Source organism: Aptenodytes forsteri, unplaced genomic scaffold (genome assembly GCF_000699145.1).
Source record: "Aptenodytes forsteri isolate BGI_AS27 unplaced genomic scaffold, ASM69914v1 Scaffold15, whole genome shotgun sequence".
NCBI lineage: Eukaryota > Metazoa > Chordata > Aves > Sphenisciformes > Spheniscidae > Aptenodytes > Aptenodytes forsteri.
Window position 1 is genome coordinate 21,045,021 of NW_008795129.1, and position 20,978 is coordinate 21,065,998.

At 41.1% G+C, this 20,978-nt stretch overlaps 1 protein-coding gene across 1 annotated transcript in view; it reads right to left on the minus strand.

The window, feature by feature from the left end:
- Positions 1-1,789: 1,789 nt before the first annotated feature.
- RGS10 (regulator of G-protein signaling 10) overlaps positions 1,790-20,978 on the minus strand; it is a 22,001-nt gene continuing 2,812 nt past the window's right edge. The window contains 4 exon segments of the mRNA XM_009278101.2: positions 1,790-2,005; positions 5,597-5,740; positions 12,888-12,974; positions 14,454-14,572. Of these exon segments, the coding sequence (XP_009276376.1) occupies positions 1,859-2,005; positions 5,597-5,740; positions 12,888-12,974; positions 14,454-14,572 (497 nt within the window). The 3' untranslated portion in view covers positions 1,790-1,858.

The window sequence follows — 20,978 nt, forward strand, 5'->3', positions numbered from 1 at the left end:
CACTGAAATACAACTTAAGCATGAGGTCAAATACCGCTCAAAGTGCCTGAAGCACGATTGTGACTTCACCGTTAAATCTTTTGAGAGCATAAAAGGAAAATGAACTCAGTGCATAAGAATGACATCTTAAAACATGCATATGGAGGCACTGACCTCTTCTTTGACTTCCTAAAAACGAACAGGCCATTTAGCTCTGGGGAAAGAATCAGCACTCCTGTTCCCGCTCTTAGATCTAACTAGGGAAGAGCCCATGGAAACAATTTTCTTTACACAGTACCTGCAAGAGTGGCTCAGAGTTAAAAGAAATAATCAAGTCTACCAAGTGAGTTTGCATCCTCAAAAATTACAATCTAGACTTAGTTTAAAAATGTTGATAGTGACAATAATGTATAAAACATATCTGGCCTTTCCAACAAAAAAGAACCATAAAACGATCAAAAGCTAACTGTGCATTTAGACTACCCAGCACATAAACAAGAGTTCGAGAAAAGCAGTGCAAAAAATGAAAGAGTAAATAATGAGAGAATGTGAAACAGCTAGACTACACACTGCGAAGCTGGTAAATAGAGCACTTAGCTAATATGCTTTCCCAACTTAAACTGCAATTTAGTAACACTGCAGTGAATTAATTAAAAAATGTACGAACACATGAAAAACTGTATGCCAAAACATGCTTTTCAGCTCTGACACAGTCCCAGGACGGTATGGAAGGCTCATTGGGAGCGTCTTCCTTTATCACCCTGACATTTCATCTTTGATTGCTCCAGGCAGAAATAAATTGCCCTTCCTGTCAAGCTTGATGTGAGAATGGCTAAACCACAATGTCAACCCCTTGTTCCGCTGCAGGTATCGAAAGTTACGATTAGGAAAACCTGAAATACTTCTCTGGGGCAAACAAAATTAGGCAGGGTGATTTTAGTAGAAAGATTTTAGTAAAACAAAGCCAGACTTTGTTGGTTGGTCCTTTGCCAAAGTATTCTTGCCGCGCAGAGCAGGATTGCTCAGGAGACCTAGGAGAGACCAGATGCTTCCCAATACCGGCATCTGACACTGTTGTTATGCTGACATGCAGGACATGCTTTGCTGAAATCAGTGTGCCCAGAGTGGGATATTAATGGTCAGGTTTCCTAATGGCTGTTAGAAGTTCTTCAGAGATTCGCTCTACCTTAGAGCTTTTGTTCCCAAGGGAATACAGGTTATTCCATCCTCTGAAGAAGGTGACTGTCTACTGAAAAAAAATGGGGGAAATTTAAGAAATACAGAGATGAAAATCATGGCTAGAGAAGTGTTTTGATTCAAAAATAAAGGCAAAGCAAAACAGGTATCACCTTGAAAGAACAAAGTTACATAGGAAGGCATTGAATTCTATTGAGCTTAACCCTGAAAGATGCTGTTCCTTCATGATTACGTTTGCTATGAATGACTCAGCCACAAAGTAACGTGAAATGTACTCCTCAATAGCTTCTCCTAGCAATTCAGGATGTAAAAGCCAGTCACAAATAAAAATTACAAGGCAAAAATTAGAAAACAACCACCCTACCTCCCGTTTCTCATCATCATGATGCCTCACAAAAGAAAACAGAAAAATTGAAAGCATTTTAACTTGTGAAATATGAAATGCAATTCATGCTATGGAGGAATACCTCAGCCTTTCAGCTAGAAAACAGTCTTTCTTTCCATGGGTGCTTGGTTATTAGCCATCATGCAAAAACAATTAGTCGTTCAAGCAATTAAGAAGGTAAGTATCTCCTAAAAAGGTTTTGAGCTTTTCAAGCCCTAAATGCAACTGCTATAAACCTAGACTGTTCCTGAGTGTAATTTAGTTATTGTATTGCCTCTCCTGAAGAGATTCATTCTATCATGTGTTGTAAATTCTTGATGCTCTTTTAGCTGCAGTCTGAGCCTCTGGTGAATTCTCCTCTTGCTCCTCAGACTTCTTATGATTTAGGAATACGTCTGACTTTCAGAAGCGGCTGTAGCTGTCATATTTCATGAGATTGAATATCTGGTAGGAGGGAAAAAAAACACAAAAACAATGACCTAAGTAAAACTAGATTTTAAATGAGAAGGACAGTATATGAATTCTAATGTATTTTTGTTCTGCTAGTACTAAAGCATTACTAAAAAGCATGACATTAAAACACACTTCAAACTCTCAAAAGGGGCTGCGTGTAGCAAACAGTATTGTAGGTTCCACGGTCACTGTTTTGCAATAATGTCCGTATTAGTTTAAGAATCAGATTATGGTGTTCACAGTAGCCAACTTTGAAAACCTAATACTGAAAAGTGGAAGGTCATATGTCATGGTCACTAGGTAGGATTTTACAACTGATGATCAGATGACTGCACGTGTGGACAAGCCAGGACATTACCTGGTCCCCTCCCACAGAAGCCCTAGCTCTGCAGAGCCACCAGGAGCAAAACCTATCGAGGGTGTCCTTCTGGCAGGGTAGTAGGAAGATATTCAGAGGGATGAAGCAAAGCTGAAGAAAAAGAGGTACCTTTTAGGCACCTTTCTGACTGCAGTTACTCTTGAACATTACAGAATAGCTCAGTATACATGCAGAGCACTGGATAATTAAGAAAAGCCTCTAAATAATTTACACAAACACTGAAACTGCAAACTGAATCTAGACTGAAACAACCGGTTTAACCAATGTTTCTTAAACTTACACCAGTCCTCCTATCCTTTTTAGATTACTACACAACCGAATGCTGAGACGGGTCTCAGGCCAGATCAGAAATGTTTCAGGTACCTGCCACAAAAAGCTGATCTGGTACAGATGTAATTTACCAGTTAAAGTGTGGTTTAAAATTGGAGATGGATTACATTTGTGCCGTCAGCCTTTTCACTAGCCCAAGATCCGGCCTTACTCCCACTGCCAGAATACAGCCAGCATGGAAGTGTCAAGTCAGCACTGAGTACAGTTTTTCTCTCCCAAGGCTTGAGCTTAGGCTCGTCCTTCAACACAACTGCTTTCTCTTCTGTTTATACCTATTTCAGACTAGAACTCATTTGGTGTTTTCTGAAAACAAAAGGGCTTGGGAGAGGAGCCTGGAATCTGTTCAGGTGTCAAGGTCAGGACTATATTTTGCCTGGTCTTAAAACAGAGGGGAAGGAAAAAAGTAAACCTCAAAACTACAATTGAGGCAAAACCAAAGCCTACATCACCCTCTGCCTATTATTTCACTGGCGGAGCCTCTCTGAGTCATGTTTCATGACCGATTACATTTTATGGTACTCAGAGTAACTAAATTTCCAAGAGGAATTTCTGGATTCTGACCTGCATGTGTGGATAACTGGAGCTTTACCTTTACAGGCCTCATTTCTAACTGATAGTACAACTGGGTAATACAGCTGTTTGTTAGGAGGGAAGAAAAAAAAAAATCTCAAACTGCTTTTTCATTTCACATCCTCAAGGAACCTGGACAAAGGCAAACACACAAAACTTGACTGTTCTTGCCTGTGTGTTTGCTGAAGTACCCCCCTTGCAAATAAATTACATGAAGCATTTTACTACCCACTGTTTGTTTACATATTTAAGTTCATGTTTAAAACAGTGGAAATCTTGCTTTATAAACTACATATTGGGAGACTAAAAATCCCAAGACACCCTCTTGACGTAGACCCAAATCAATGCAGTTAAGCAAAGTCAAATTACACTTTCTGGTGTTGGCTAACTACAGTATAATTAAATTTATCCAACTAACTCAAGGGAAAAAAAATTGTAAGGAAGACATCGCCTGTTAAAACGTCGTAAGTCAGTGTTAAGAACTTAGACCCCTCTTGTTTCTGGTATCATTTGAAGCATCTCCCAGAGAGAAAGAGCACTGTAAGATCAAAATCTTCTGGAGTCTGGTCAGCCAAATGCACAGAACAAACAGATCATGTGCAAAAGCAGAATTCTCTTTTTCCCTCCCCTCCTCTCATCGCCTCCGTGGAGCAGGAACATTTACCCCGTATTTTGAAATCTACAGATTTCTATGAACCACTCTAACACCACTTCATTCAGCATGAACAACTGCCTCCAAGCTATTTGTTTAAGGCCATCCCATGAGCACAGAACCACACCCCACAACTAGCCCCATTTAAATCAGTAGGTGTCTGGAGAACTGAAGTGCTAGCTACCAATAATGTTGTAGACCGGACTGTGGCTTTCAAGCTCTGCCTTTTTATACTTCAGACACACAGTGCCAGCAGTAGTTAACACTGTTCTTTAGAGAACAGATTATACCACTCTTCATAACTTTATAAGGATTGAAAACTAGAGAAGATCATAACTCTTCCTGAACTACTATCTAACAACAATAAGCAGAAGCTTCGAGCAGTGGAAACCTGCAACAACCCATAAATGCTCTGCATTTGGTTTTAAAAGTTCACAGACTTTCTTCCCACACTAGTGGGATTCCTCTACCACTGGTCTAGCATGTTTCCAGTTCAGGTATTACTAATCCCTGGTTGTTCATGTGCATGCTCATTTGTAAAATTTGCAAAACATTTTAACTCCAGTAGTCTTTCCAGCTTCACTCTCATAATCACCCACCCTGAACTGCAGTGCTTAGATTTACCAGAACATTTTCATTCCCTTCCCCCAAGTCAGAAGTTCTTCCATGAAAAACTTTGCTTCTTCACATGGAAATCGAGTTTCAGACATTTCCACTGCTAATGACCTGGAACCTGCTTGAAAGACAGCAGAGCCTTTGCTCCTCAGACCACTTCAATTGACCCAGCCAGCGCCCAACTAACTATTCAGTAGCTGATGTGAAATGGGTTGAAAACACTATTTAAATCTGCGTGCTGTTTCTCCACAAAAGAAAAGAGCCAAATGGAAAATACAGGTAGTCCTGAGGATGGTACAGAAATTAAAAATAGTACAGACTGCAAGTCCTGGAAAGCTGCAGGTAAGAATGACTCACTTCATAACTTAGGCTTTAAAATAAGCTAAATATCAAGAAAATTTACCACCTAAAGACATGCCTGCAAAGTGTCACCTAATTTCTACCAGACCTCCCAAGACCTATAGGAAAAGGCAAAGCAGATACCAGCTCCTCTTTTAAGTTTTGTGTGTTACAGAAGAGGAGGCTTTTCAGTAAATTGCATTATATTCATATTGATATAAATACCAAAACAAAGCAAAGTGAAGAATCTTGAGCTTTCAAGGAAACCAGTGGCAACTATGGAAACAAACATCAGCAATGACTCAGCGCAAGTGAATACACAGGAAAACGTAGGCACAAAGTTAGTCAGCTGGGTGATTCTCAAGCTACAGGCAGAGGAACCCAGGAGAAAATTTCATCCAATTTTCCAGGAAAGTCCTGAACTGGAATTAGCATGGTTGCACTGAGTCTCTTACCTAATTGGCCCTAGTTAGATGGGGCCAAGAACCTGGGGTACGGTGCATCCACCCTCAGAGCAGCTGCATTGATATCGCCAATACGGAAGCAACCCAGGTCTGTGCCTACCTATTCAATCCATGCCACGGGTAGCTGTAGGCAGATTCCCAACTTTCCTACACTAGCTTGTGCTTAGAAAGCAGAGTCCATTAAAAGCAGACAAAAACTAAAGAAACTGTATTCTGCAAGAAAATAACTTCACCTGGTCCTGGAGCTTCTGAAACATGAGAGGGTGAGGTGTCTCCAAAATGGTCTCATTCAAACGGGACTGTCCTTCAACATTGACTTGGGAGGAAGCTTTACTGGACAGGAAAGTCATGTAAATTTCTTTAGCTTTTTCTTGCATCTGCAAAAAGACACATTTATTTAAAGAATTATTTGCTGTGGGAATATTCTCTGTATTTGTTAATGTTTTATTGGAGACTGTTCTGGGTCACTTACTTCTTGAGGTTCACATCTTAAAACCAAAACATAGTCTGAATTAAAAAAGAAAACAAGCAACAAAACAAATATACATAGATTATCTTATTTATGTATATTCACTTGTACCAGAGGAAAAACATCACTGCAGGCCAACTCCTGTACTGACAGTAGAAGCTACCAGTATTCGGCACTTAGGTTAAACAGCAGGCTGTGAGAATGCAGTGTAAAACTGCTCAGCATCATCAACCGGGCCTTGTCTTCACTATTTAGAAGACTATTTTTACTAACAGATAACCAGCATGCGCAAGGAACCCAGAGGGAAAAAGCACTGTGGAAGCTTACTCTTACTGCAAGGTAAAACTAAGCAAAATTAGTGTATAATCCATGCTACTGATAAACTTGTTATACTACATGCTTTGTCATAACTACATTTTTACCTCAGGGCAGCTCACGTGCAACACTGGCTACATGATTAAAAAAATCCAACAAGTATTTTTTTGGCTAATGGTAAAGGTAAGACTCTCAAGAGCCTCTGAAAGCTGATAAATGAGGGTAGGTGTAATTTGCATAAAGCAGTTTGCTAGTGTTTGCCCTGATTTCAGCAATCCTGTTTCAGTGGTCTTCTCCTGATAAATCAGTAACGGTGATAACATTTTGACCCTACCTAGCATCCTTAAGCTTCAACACAGTAAATGAGTGGCCATAATCCTCTGAAATTCAGCGCAAGCTCCCCCTTGACCAGAAGGTTGGATAAGAGAAAGCCAGCAGGGGAGAAGAGAGCCAAGCCAGGCAGGAGGCAAGCCTCCCTGCTGCAATCTGAATTCTGCACACTGACAAGGCCTGTGCAGCAGCAGGCACTGTACGATCCCAAGCCACAGGTACTCGTCAGTGTTCCCCATTGTACATCTAATGAGCAACCGCATCTCCAGATGAGCACCAACTAAAGTGCTGTGTCTGATGGGAAGTGGGCTTGAAGAAGAAAGCTTTTAAACCCTTGCCCATGAAGGAGTCACCGAATCTCTTTCATGTTTTACAGCTGAGAATCAATATTTGGGGGTAATTAGAAGAAAAGCTACGTATGTTTGACAATTCACAAGGCCTAAAGAGTTAACTCTCTCACTGCTGAAGGGGACACACATTTTCCAGGAGTATTCCTTTTTAAAACAGATTATTCATCTGATGGGTAGAACATCATGTGTCAGGTGCATTAGGTCACAATGAAGTGTTTTTAATGATTTCCGATCTTTCCAGTGTCACAGATCAAGGGAGGACTGGGTCAGCCATGTCTATTCTAAATGAGCAATTAATCCAATTGATCAGAGGTGTGACTGCTTTAACTGGTAAAGTTAATACCCTAATGCAGACACAGTAAAGGTAACTTTAGCTATTATCACATGAGCAAGCATAAGTGATTTTACTGACTGTCAGTCCTACCTAAATAATTTTTGAACCTGCTGTCCAATTTCAACCATATTTAAGAGAGGGGCAAAGGACTGAGAAATAATTACCCTCCTAATGATTCAATGGAAAAGAATGGCAAGAGAAAGGAAAGGGAGAGAAAAAGCAGCACATGCACCAAGGGAAAAGCTGCAGTATATGTTCAGAAGTTATCTACTTGAACTGCCAGCATGTACTTAGCTGCTGGCTAATCAATGCACGTATAGCTCCATGTCAGCCACAACACAAGGTGCTGCTTGCCCAAGGAACACAGGAGCAAGCTGGGCACTGCAGAGAAAGAGTAGAGAAAGGCTTGAAGGGAAACACAAAACTAGAAGTACTGTGAGGAAGTTTAAAGAACACGGAGGGAAACAAGAGGATTGTGTGGGAGGTTGGTGAAATGGGGAGGATCTCTGGATTTTGTGGGGAAGAATGACGAAGAAAGGAAGTGAAAGAGCTGTGGTAGGGAGATGGGGTCATCTGAGAGACACAGGGGACCTGACTTTATAGTAATGGGGAAATATGGAAATGCATAGCTAAACATTACAAGTTCTGCTGCATGTGGAACAACTGTTATGCTATGTCTATGCTTCAGTAGTACAGCATCAGTTTAACTACAATATTTTTTTTTTAAAAAGAAAGTACAGTTAAAGCTGCCAGTATCTTTATACATCCCCCAAATGACATTCAGGGAGAGCCAGGTTCAGGCAGAGGAGACAGCGATGTTCCCCGTTTGGTGGGTGGCATTCTTTGTTCTGTGTCAGGCTAACTAATGCCTCAGCACAGGGGACTCTACTCTGGAATTTAAACAACACTTAAACTGGGATCTTGTTCACAGGTGGTTATTAAAGGATTTCTGGCACTCTTCACTTACATCTGTGTGCTCGCCCCAGCATCCGTGCCAAATTCCCATTTGGAGTACAAAGTTCTGTCTACAGAAATCCCCCTCACTATTTCAAGTGGATACAATATTCTTTCCCACTTCCTTTCCTAAGGTCAAATTCAGCTCTCAAGCATGTGTGGTTCCCAAATGAGGTGAATGGAAGTCCCAGATGCTCATCAGAATAGGCTCCAGCAGTTAGCAGCTGTGCAGCATTACCCAGTCCTGCTTAACCATTGCTACATTCCACATGGGAAGTGGCAGAAGAAACTCTTGAATAGGTATACTTTGTTCCGAAATTGTTCTCTATAAAACTTCTCGACATGGGTATTTTGGTGTGTTTTTGCAATAGCTGAAAAGATTCCTTGTTGTTTGAAGCATTTATTACAATCTGTAATTTATTTTTAAAGCTCAGCTGCAAGAGAAGAAACATTTAAAACTTGGGAAGTAGCACAATGGACATGTTGTTTATTTCATTAACAGTCACAAATGCAACAGCATATGACTAACTGCAATAAAATATTTAAAGTTAAATTTTATTCACTTATCCCCACCACTTCCATTTCAATAATTAAATGTGTCCTAAGATGAGGATCATATGGGTGGCAGCAGAGCTCACTGCTACAAGTGGACTTGACCTAATTCCTTCCTCAATCTTCGCTAAAATTACATTTCTGTTTTAACTTCAATTTGAAAGGAATATCCTTTTTTTTAAAAAAACTACAGAGATGTGTCTTGAGCTGAGGGGAGGAGTTTGTGCTTTCCTGTTGCAAGAAGATAGGCTGAATCCAGTCCATCTAAAACCCGCCTAGACCAGTAATGTAGTCTGCTTGCTGTCTAGCTCTGCAGATGCTGAAAAACCTCCCCCACTCCCTGAAACATGCATACATTTTGTATTAGCTCACCCAAACAGGAAAACAAACACAAACTCATGGAGCAGTCTGGTCTGAACTCCATTTCTGCCTTCTCCTGACTAACGTTCCCATCACTAGTCTAGAGCCAACACAGACCTAATTCTCCTCAATCTTCGCTAAAATTACATTTCTGTTTTAACTTCAATTTGAAAGGAATATCCTTTTTTTTAAAAAAACTACAGAGATGTGTCTTGAGCTGAGGGGAGGAGTTTGTGCTTTCCTGTTGCAAGAAGATAGGCTGAATCCAGTCCATCTAAAACCCGCCTAGACCAGTAATGTAGTCTGCTTGCTGTCTAGCTCTGCAGATGCTGAAAAACCTCCCCCACTCCCTGAAACATGCATACATTTTGTATTAGCTCACCCAAACAGGAAAACAAACACAAACTCATGGAGCAGTCTGGTCTGAACTCCATTTCTGCCTTCTCCTGACTAACGTTCCCATCACTAGTCTAGAGCCAACACAACAGTCAAGAGCCTGGCTTCCTCTTGCCAGCGCTCCCTTTGGTCCCATGATCTAGCAATCCTAGCTGCATAGTGGCTCACATTCAAGAGGAAGGGGACAGAGAAGATGTATCTGCACAGCATCTTGCAAGATCTGCCTGTGTTGGCTTGATATAAGTCAGCTTCTAGGCAGAGCCCGTGTGACTGTGGTTAGAGTAACAACTGAACCAAGTTTAGTAAGTCTTGAGGAAAGGCCCAGGATATTTTCTTAGAATGGCACTAATGCAGTTAAGACAGTTTGCAACCAACAGAAAGCAGGAGCAGAGTGAGCCTGCATCTACCTGCAAAGACCAGAAAGAACACGAGGGAAGGACAGACCATTTACTGAGCCAACCACCCTAATGGTATACCAGCCTATACAAAACCAAACACTGCTCCAGGCTGACACAGAAGGGGTGACAATAACACTAGGCACAAGGGCTACTTAATCCACTGGCCAGGTGGTGACCTTTGTGCAAGTTTAAACTGACCAAGAAAAACCCCATGCTAACACTCTCACATCAAGTAATGAAAAGTTTATCTTATACTTTAAAAATAGGAGAAAAAAAAATCCCATTCAATCCAGGTTAAATTGAAATCAGCTTCATCTGACCAAAAGTCTAAGTGTCTATGAGCTAGTTTCTGTGGTAAACCAGTTTTAATGAGAAGCAGGTTACAAAACAAGTAAAAAGTTGTTTTTAGAATACTTTGCTCCCATTATATAGATACAAAGCGACTTCTGCAAGAGTCACTTTCAGAAGACAAATTCATGCTTCATGCTATCATAAACACTGGAAAGATTTCTATTTTTAGTGCTTTTTCTAGCTTTGTAAATTATCTAAACCAAGCCATCCATAAGCAGTAGCTATAAAAACTGACTGTAACTCTGTGTCATTCTAAAGCCCATTTATTCTAGCCAGCTATAATAGCTTTGGCAGTACTAGACTCCAGATTGACCATACTGTGTAATGATTGGTACTGAATAATTAAGCTAAATGGAACCTAGTTAAGTCTCTGTCCATTCATTTGGCAATTCATTCAAGAATTCACTAAGCTACTATCTCTATACATCAGTTTACTATTTCCTGTACTAGAATGTGCAATCCTAAAAGAGCTAAAAAGACGGAAATTATTTAGCAAGGGAAAATACGATTATTATCCCATTGCAAAACGTGGGACCTTACAGAAGGATTTTCTACTTTCATTCCATTTTAAAATGCAGTTTGATACCTGTTCAAGGGGTAGCAAAAAAAAAAGGCTACATACCTCTTGGCAAGGACACTGTACGACGTACAAAGAAAAAATATCTGCCCTGTACAAAGCAAAGGGTTCTTCCTATTTGGTTGTGGACTGTTAGGCTGGCCTCTACTTCACCAGCTCAGAAAGCAAATGTTTTTAATGGAGTAGGGAGATCAAGAATACCTAGATCCCCAGCCCAGCATACTGAACATACCAGCCAAGATGTTGTATGGACATTTGGGGACAAAAGAAAGGAAATGCTTTGTCACAAACTGAGAACAATGAGATCTGCAGCTTGTGCCAAAGCAGAGCCAGGTCAGTGGGACTGACGGTACCACGCTTGCCCAGACAGGAGGTAAGCTTCCAGTGCAACCCAGACAGGCTGCAGTTGAAACATTCCCTTACAAGCAAAGGGAGAGGAGGACTCCCGGCCTCACTCCAGCTACTGATACTGCTGCTATCATAGTGGCATCTAGCACAGTTCCCTCTTTTATCCCATCTCATTTACTTTATTTCTCTTTCTGCCTTGCACCTTACAGAAAAATAGCCCGATTAGTTGTTCTTTTCTGAAGACTATCTGCATGCGTGGACCTTAATGAGAGAGGGAAGCAACTAAATACACAAAGCTGAAATAGTGCTAAATATTACAAAGTGTGCAGTCAAACTGAGCGTTTTCCTCTTCTTGCAAAAATTACTATTTTTGTAATTTTTTTATGGATTTATCAATACCAAAAAATATTCACAACTGAAACAAGCAAATTGTTTTGAGGGGAATGCTTTTTCAGTGCAAAATAGAGAATATTTACAGAAAGTACACTCCCCTCTCAAAAATATGTTTTGTTGAAAATCCAGGGATTTTTTTGTTGAAAATCTGCTGGGAAACAGTTTCAGCTGACAACATTTGACTGACCTTAAGAGAGGAATCCTGCAGTCCGGACGCAGCTTTCCTATGCCTGCACTTTATAATGCCCCTACTAGCTCAGTTCCCCCACCTGATTCCTATTCCCTGACGTTCCTGATGTTACTCAAAGCACGTATGGTCCCATTTGAAGCAGGTTTAAGTGGCATTTTCCCAGCCTCACCTCCTCATGGTACTCTGCTTCCTTTCGCCAGAAGAGTGCAAAAGGGAATGTACATTTGCACCCGTTGCCTTCTAAAATGCTCCCTTTGGCAACAAGAGCTGCACACATGAAAAGCACAAAGGTGGGTTTTCAAAAAAAGGACTTATGGGATTTAGGAGTCTGATTCTCAAGGACAGTGGTGCTCAGTTGGAGTTTTGAAACTACTTCATTTCATGCTCACAGAATCGTCATCTCAAAGATCAAATAAATTTGGAATTTCTCAAAAAAAATAAAAAAAATAAAAAAAACTTTTTCCAGAAACAAGCAAACAAAACATGATACATATTTTAGGCCTGATTCTATAGGCTTCAAAGCCTAAATGTGAAAGTGGATGCTGTGTTCCTGGTGGATCTAAATGTAGACCAAGATCCAAGCAGTGGAAAAACTTACTGGGAGTGGCTGGTTGAAAAATTTCCAATAGAATATTTTCTACTAGAAAAATATAGCTTTCATGAAAATGAAAATGCTCTACAGGTATATATCAATTTGAATAAATTTTTAAACAAAAAAGTCTAAATGGACCCTCAATTTCTTTTGTTTTGTAACTTGTAATTTGATAAGGCAAAACTTTTCATTTTGGTATTGTAAAACATTTTGTTTGCACTGCTTGTTATTTTTATGTTCCACTAAAATATTATAATGGTGTATATTTTCATGTAATAGCAAAGATGCTTTAAAAAAAGTCCTGAATGAAATGTCTTTATATTTTCAAGCAAGATGATGCAACATCACTGAATTAAACCTTTTGCTATTCCCAAGCAATAACAAAAAGTTCAGAGTTTTCAAAACATGGGAAACTTGACAATTTCAGCATTTTGTTTTGATTTGAAATAGAACCAGCTTTGTTTCCAAACAATTCCACCACCGTGATTTCAGTGCAATTTCTTCAAATATATTTATTTGCACTCACATGAAGCATGTTATGCAACAGAAACGTTATAGCTCCAGCTCTGCTACAGAAATTTTGTTAACAAGTAAAATTTATTTAGGAAACCATACCTGTTTTTTGCCCTGTGTTTTCTTAAATTCTTCACATGCTAGCCAGAACAAAACGTTTTCTTCACTAAATTCTTTCTTCAAAAATTCCTAGGGAAAAGAAAAACAAACAAACAAACGTTAGGATCCAATTTCTCAATTGTTTTTCTCTCTTCCTACTATAGCTATTAAAACTAGAAGCTGCCTACGGCTAGCTTTACCACAGTATGAGTTTACATAATACAGCGTAACAGAACCACTGCATTAGTGCATCTGCACACTACCAAGACACAAATGAACAATCATATATTCAGCACTTTGAAAGCACATTGCAGGAGAATGATGAGCTACGTTTAATCTCGGAGCATATCAGTAACTAAGAAGAAGAGTTTCTTCAGTCTCCCTTAAATAACTCGAGCAATTTTACAGTCATTACTCAAAGGGAAATCCAAAAATATATGAATTCATTAGCAGGTGAGTATAATGAACTATTTTAATGAGAGTCACAGATCACTTGATATTCTCATCTAGTATCTTTCTGATTTTTTAATGAGTAAAATCTCTACAAATAAAAGTGTTTCTAAACATGATCATCAGTGGCAATAAATTCACTTAAGTAAACTAAAGCAGAAGATGTATTTGCGTTCTCTAGACAGTGTTTAAGCAGAGCACATTCCTCCAAAAGTGAGGCATGTTTTAAAATGGGGAAAAACGTACATTAAATTTCTTTATAAAACATAACGACTGAAGTATTTATAGCTCCGAGATCATCAGTTTTCTCTTTCAAGTGTTAGAAAATAGAGATTAAGAAACACCAAGAATTAAATAGCACCAAGATTACTTTTTTTTTTTAAAGAATTCCAAATCATGGTGTTTTGTAATTCCAGTTTACATCACTTTTCAAACCAGTCTGGCAGGAAACCATTTTATCCCAGCGCATTTTATCAGTGCTTGGTATGGCAAAACCATACTCAAGTAGGTAGTTCCTATTCCTATAGCTAATATGGCAAGAAGGCCTTGAAAAACCAACTTGCCACCCTCACCTAATTAAGCCTCAAACCTGCATTTGAGCTGCACAAGCCCGTACTTTGTTGTAAACTTAAAGAGAATTCTTTTCAGTACAACTGCTGCAACACAGAATAAGAGCCACACAGAGTTATCAGGTTCAGGAGCTGTTAGTGGTAATTTATTGCTTAAGTAAGGACAATGTATGAGAATAAAGAGCGCAGGATCAGTCCTCAGTGATAAATAATGCTTGGCAAGAGATCAGTGGCTCAAGGACTGTAACTTAACCAACAGTAACTTGTTAATCCTTGCAACAGCTGATATATCTGATTAGAAAGATGCAACCAGAAGTCTTCTATGTGCCTTACGAGAGCAAGCTGCAGTGGCAGTGGGCAAAGGCACTACCTCAAAAGCTCAGCAAATGCCACAGCTCCAACTCTGCCACCTCTGCTCAGGGTACGTATCTAGAAGGATGCATGCCTATGTGCTTACAGCACTGGCACAGCTGCACCATTTATGCTGCGACTCACTCAGCTTTAAATCCTAATTTCAGTTTATATAAAGATCCATAGTTAATATAGCAACCCTAAATCTTTTCACTCCTTCTGGATCTTCGAGGAGGTTCTCCAGTGATGTAGCCCATTTTGAGGTTCCTTTCAAGGTTTGGTGGCTGCTGCTTGGGTGACCCTCGCTGTCATTTATTTCTGGAAAAAATGGAAAAAAACGTCATCTTTATTAGAAGCAATGAATGTCACTTGCATTTCTTCCCCACTGCCCTCTGCACCCTTGGATTACAGCTGCTCTCTTTAAAGGAAACACCATAAAACTGAAAATAAACACACACACATATTTGAATTCTGCTTCGCCTTTAAGGAGGCAAAAATGCCTTGCAGTTAGATAATTCATGAGCATGTAAGTAGGCACTGTCACTGTTTTACAGGAGTTCAAGCACCTTTTGCATGTGGAACATAATGACCGCAGCCTGAGTAGTAAAAGGACCATTTGCCTTTTGTTCTGTCACTGTCAACAACATTGGCTTCTATAAAGCAAATCCTGGCCAGTCACACACATGAAATTTATTTTTAAGAAAAGAATCATCACTGGAGGTTGGAAAAAGGCAAAGAGAGAAAGAAAAATAATGCTTTGTTTAGCAGGAGAACTAGTCCAATATGTTAACCCAGTCTAATGGGAGGAAAGACAGCTGGCAGAGGAGCCTCATTCCAGCTGAGTCGACCTGCTATTGGGCAAGTGGTATTTGGGTGTTTTTTCTGTTTGTTTGTTTGTTTGCAAGTCCACTGAAATTCTGCTTTTATAAGGTGTACGGGACTGTGCCCACATCTTATCTGCCAGCCAGCCTTCTCACAGAGAGATGGTGTACATTTTTTAATTTTTTTATCACAGGGACAAGTACGTTACATCTAAGGCTGGTGACGCCAAAAAAAATTGTTTGCTGGCTACCCATTAGAAAACCTATTACTTGGGAAGACTCCAGGAATTTTACTGCTGATCTGAAAAACTCTAAAACAGACATAAAGCGCTTGGCCTCCTTTCCTCTCACACACGAAATGCCCAGAGAAGACAGCAGGAGTGCAGGCCATGAAAAGTCAGGCTAAGAGCTCCACTTCAGGTCACTACACACTGGAAAGGTGCACAAAACTCTTACTGTAATCAATACAGCTTCTGTTTATTTTTATAACCCCTTCATTTCTCCCTACCAACTTAGTGGAAATATGGATCTTAGTAACTTCTGCTTAAGCTCTGTTAAAAAACCCTTCCTCCACCATGAAACTAAACCTCAGCAAGTATCTCAAAAAAATATCTATGCAGAGCTATACTATCAGATGCCCTTTTCAGTTGGTAGCTAGAATGATAAATGCTAAGGTTAAAGCCCTACAAAATATTGGCACGACAGCAGCCTACTGACTTTTGGTTGGTAGAGACCTGTAAAGCCTATTTGTTTTTCTAACAGTGAGATGGACCACTGTTTTAAATGAATGAACATCTCCTCTTCTCCCTTGATAGGAGTGGGTTTTTTATACAGGAGAAATTACAAAGCTGGAAAAGAGGTAAACTTTCTGGAGCCATGGATTCCATACCCATTGCCTAATACTGAGAGATCTACACTCACGCCCCAAGTAAATAGAGACGTAAAAGAAAGGAATGCATCTAAAGCGATCAAGCAAATGGTCACTGCAGGCTACATTTTTCATGTGTAAATTCTGTCTCTCCTTCGCCTGTCCCGCTCTCACTCTATGATGCAGTTACAGCACCAGCCTGAAATTTCTTACACAATGAGTGCATGACTCTATGCCTGCACAAAATCTTTCAGGATCCAAGATCATAACCAATTTGGGTAAGGACTGTGACTGGTCTTCAAAGCAGCAAGTATACCTACAGCTCTATATAAGAAACACACAGTCTGCTAGTTAAAGGTCAAGAGTCAGAACCTGAGGATTGTCTCCAAACCACTACCGAAGACTTCATACATGACACAGGAGTACAGTGAGTTAACTGTGCCTCAGTTTCCCCTCCCCTCATGCAAAAGGATGTGGTTCTTGATTATCGCTTGCAAAATTTATTTTGGGAACCTGACTCAAAGTATCTGGGCATCTAATCTCAGTAAAATCTGTGAGATTTAAGTGGGAATAGCCAAGTACATCGGAGCAGAACACAATTACCTCTGAGGAGCTTGAATCTCTTGTTATGATCACTCTCACCTGCAAGCAGAATGGCAGCTGTCTGAAGAACCAGGCCATTCCCTGATTTAATATATGATTTAGCACAGAACATATGGGAGTGAGATTTTATTTCTAGTGTTTCTTTTCCAGGCAAATTTTAAGTGAACATTAATGATTACTTTGAAGAACATGTATTTCAATGAGCCAATGCAACACAGGGCAGACCCAGTGCCATGAGAACCTAAAAAAAATTTCTGGTGAGCAGACAAAGGCCAGAACAAGTGCTTCCATGCACCCGGGATATACCGATCTGCTTCCCCTCAGCTGCTTTCACTGTTCTCTCATTTTACTGCTGGCCATTCTGCATCCTCCCTGATCACCATTCTCCCCAGCTTCCTCTCACTTCCAGCCGACTCAGCACAACCCAACTCCACCCACCGTTTACGTTCCCCCTGCTCCTCCTTGTCACTCTCCAAACCCTGCACTCTCCTATGACCCTGCTCCCTTTCTCCCTACCTTCTCCTCCTACAGCCTTAGAGAAAAATTAGGTTTTGAAGGGAAGACCTACACGACTTCTTCCTCTTGCCCATTCTGCTGAGCCTTGCTGTACAGGACTCTGTTACTCAGTTTGTTTCCTCACTTAACCAGCTCCCCACAACCCAAAAAGTACTGCGGTACAGAGATGAGGCTTGCCTATCGCTCGTACAATGCAACCCTTTCATGTACCCCTTGCCTCACTTATTCAAGCTGGGAGTTCCCCAGAGCAGAGGCTATGGGATGGCGCAGGTGTGGGGCAGCTCTGCTGAGCTGGCGCGGGTGCCACTAGCAGCCACAATCCCAGCTCAGCCCAGGCTACAGCTCCCAGCATCAGTTCACACTGAGGCAGGGGACTCCAGCCGTAGTGTCACAATGGAGGCAGGCCCTTGGACTGCCTGCATATAGTAAACACAAAAGGCCAGAGAACGCTCTTGGATCCAGGTAGTGCAGCACAGCTCTTGTCCTGAGCAGTCCCCCAAAAACACAGTAACTGCATCCAAACAGCCTGCTGGGGACATCGCCTGGCTGGTACCACCCTTCCCACTGTGCCTGGGGCAACACAGCTGGCAGGGGCCAAAGCCATGCCAGGGAACATGCCAACAGCTCTGGAGGGCTCAGGTCTGTGTGCTGCACATGGCACTGATCAAGATCTCTCCCTCCGGGCTGAGTACCCTTAATCCCCATGTTCGGTGTTCCTTTGCAACCGCCATAAAACATTAACATTCCCCTTCAGCACAAATGTAAATAGGCTGCACATGATACATGACAATAGGAAACACTCTGAAATTTTATGAGGATATTAAAATTGTTGGGTATTTTTATTATACCCCACTAAATATGCCATCACAAACATTTTTTCTAATACAAAAGTGACCCCCCCAATTAGGATCATAACTTCCCACTCCACATGCTGGTTTCACTTAGCAGATTTGATGTGTGATTTCTAGAACTTTTTTAACAGCTTAAAAGATAGGAAAAATGTTTTCCCACAAACGACTCAAAAAGCTAATCCCCAAATCCATATCCTATAACACGTTACTAAATTACCCTAAAAATGATACTTCTACTGAAGTACAATTTAGTGAAAGTCTGAAACAATTTATTTTAGAAGGCAATATTGCAATAAGTGTAATTACATGAATGACCCTCCTGAAACCTATTTATCTGTTTGCTATTTTTAAAGATAACTTTCTCCTGTTAAAATCATCTAGTGACAAAGTTATATAATACACACTTGGAAATAACAAGCTCCATACCAATGTTTAACAACCAAAATGTATCCACTCGTATGATCATTTAAATGAGGAAGGCAGACATTTGCTGTTACTGAAAACCGGGAGATAATTTTGTGCATCAAAAAGGGTACTACAAAATTGCACTTCTTTCACCAATATTTCTGTAAAAGTAACACATAGAATGTACAACCGATTATACTTAGGCTAACTACATTTCTTAATGTCACAGGAGAGTGCTTGCTATCTTTTAGTCGGGTTAGAAACCAAGAGGCAGAGAAAGCCAACAAAGCATGCACAGCAGAGCACAGTTGTAGAGTCCCTGCTGAAGCAAACTTTCCACTGAGTGTATGACCATAACACAACTGCATGCATGATGTGCAGTGGCCAGCTGCTTCTACAAATGCAGCAAATGATTAAGTGCTTATTGTAACAGCACCACTATTTTAGAGAAGAACCCTATACTAAGCCAACAAATAGGCAGTTACATTAGCTGGAGCATTATTTTAGGGAAGAATCTTATAGAAGTTGCCTTCCCCCATCACAGAATAGTACTGCCGCATTAGACTGCGGATAAAGGTTCTTTGTCAGCAATAGATGTAACGGTAAGTGCAGCACTAGTAACACTGTAATTGTCAGTTGAAGTGCGGTATCAAAAGTGGCAAATATTTGCACTCTCCAAACAGGAACCTGGACTGAAACCACAGAAAGTGTCAATAACATCAAAATACACAACTTTGCAGGTCAAAACTCATGGTTCTGGCCCTTGCTTTTGACAAGCACAAAAAAATGTGGAAAACCATCAAACTTTTAGAGATTCAGACACAGCTAATTGAGTTAGACATGCTAATCCATCTGCCTTCCAGAAGGGCTACGCGCTACAACGGTTTCCCAAGCTGCTGTCATTCCCTAACTGTTGATACAGTGGCCTGCGTGGCACCATATCAAACAGCACAGACTCACACACTTCACAGAATTCCGTTGAATGCATCCCTTACCTAAATGCCTACTCTAACTGCCTCTTTCCCACACACACCTTTTGCAAACTTCTTAACAAAAGACAACTGGCACACAGACAGCAGATATGACAAAGTACCATGTAAATAGCATATTCCTTATTCTATATTTAAGCATTAATATACAATGTTAAGAAAAGCCTTCTCAATTTCTTCCTGAAGAACTTCTGATCACACCACCTGCATTTTCCCCTTTTTCATCTGGATCAGAAAGCTGCGAGCCACGAACCTTTATTGTTACTTTAAAAGTACTCTGAATACCTTGTCTTTTCCTACGGTCACCAGAATGCCTATCCAGCAACAATCACCAGTCTGGAATTAATAAATCCAAGGTTATGAAACAGTGGGAAACTTCATAAATAGGCAGCTGAAAAGGGAAAATTCCCTTACTTTCCATGTATTCAAGCGCCACTGGATGAATCCCCACACAACAATTTTTTCCTAGTAGCAGCTGAATTTTAGAGCTTTCCACTACAGAAGAGTTGTCCTTCGCACGCTTTGGTTGTTCAAAGCATGAGCCTCAACATCCTCTTTTGACTGTCTCGAACAACAGATGTCTGCTGGATTCCACTTTTAACTATAAGGAAGGAAACTAAAGGGACGTTCCGCTTTTGTAGCATCTCTGGAAGTGTTCACCAGACATATATCCTTTAAAAAACAAATTAAAAAAAACTCTAGACAAACACTACATTTGGCTTTTCTTAGAAAGACTGTAACTTCTTACTGCACATTATAAAACGTATTATTTTCTAGGATTCTGAGTTTGTAACTTTTACCCCAACTGTTTTAGTAATGATGCGTATTAGCCCCTTTGAATCGACAGACTTACAGGGATTCTGAGGTAACTTTTACCCCAACTGTTTTAGTAATGATGCGTATTAGCCCCTTTGAATCGACAGACTTACAGCATCAGAGATACCGTGCCACGAGATGCCCCATAACAGCACAAACACATTACAACGCCTGTCTGCAGAGGGAACTGTGAAGTCCTGCATTTATCACGCCTTGGTAACTTCCATTTCAGTTTAAGACACTTCCTCCAAAGGCAAACTCTTCAAAGACAATTTAGAGCTTGAACAATCACGCTCTGATGTTCTGGGCCATTGCTTCGCTACCAATAACAGCGACAGGCAGCAGTTCGCAATTAAAATTTGGCTGATAATAAGCCCAAGCAGAATCCAGTTCCCTCTTCCGTGCAGCTGCTGGAGTGGGAAGAACCGCGCCTCTTTCCTAAGCGCGGTTAGTTCACGGACCTCATCAGGCTGGTAACAGCCTCTCTGCCCTGAGGGTCGGCCCCAGGGCCCCCGGGCGGCCCCCGCCGCTGGCACAAGCCCGGGCAGAGCCACGCCACGCCGGACACGATGTGAAAATCAAGGGACAGGTCCACAGCAAGGTGAACCACCCTGCAGATGAGTTTAAGCCCGCTTAGCCCAGCTGGACGCGGGTACCACAGAGCCGGGCGGAGGAGCCGGCGCGGCCCAGGTAACGGACTTGAGCAACGAGCGCTGTCGGGTGTGGGCTCACTCGGCTCCCCTCAGCCGGTGTGCCCCGGCCGACGGACAGCCCGGCTGTGTGAAACTCCCGTGCGGCGCCGGGCCACCGAAAGGGCGGGAGACCCGCTCACCACCCCCCGCCGCCGGGAGAGGG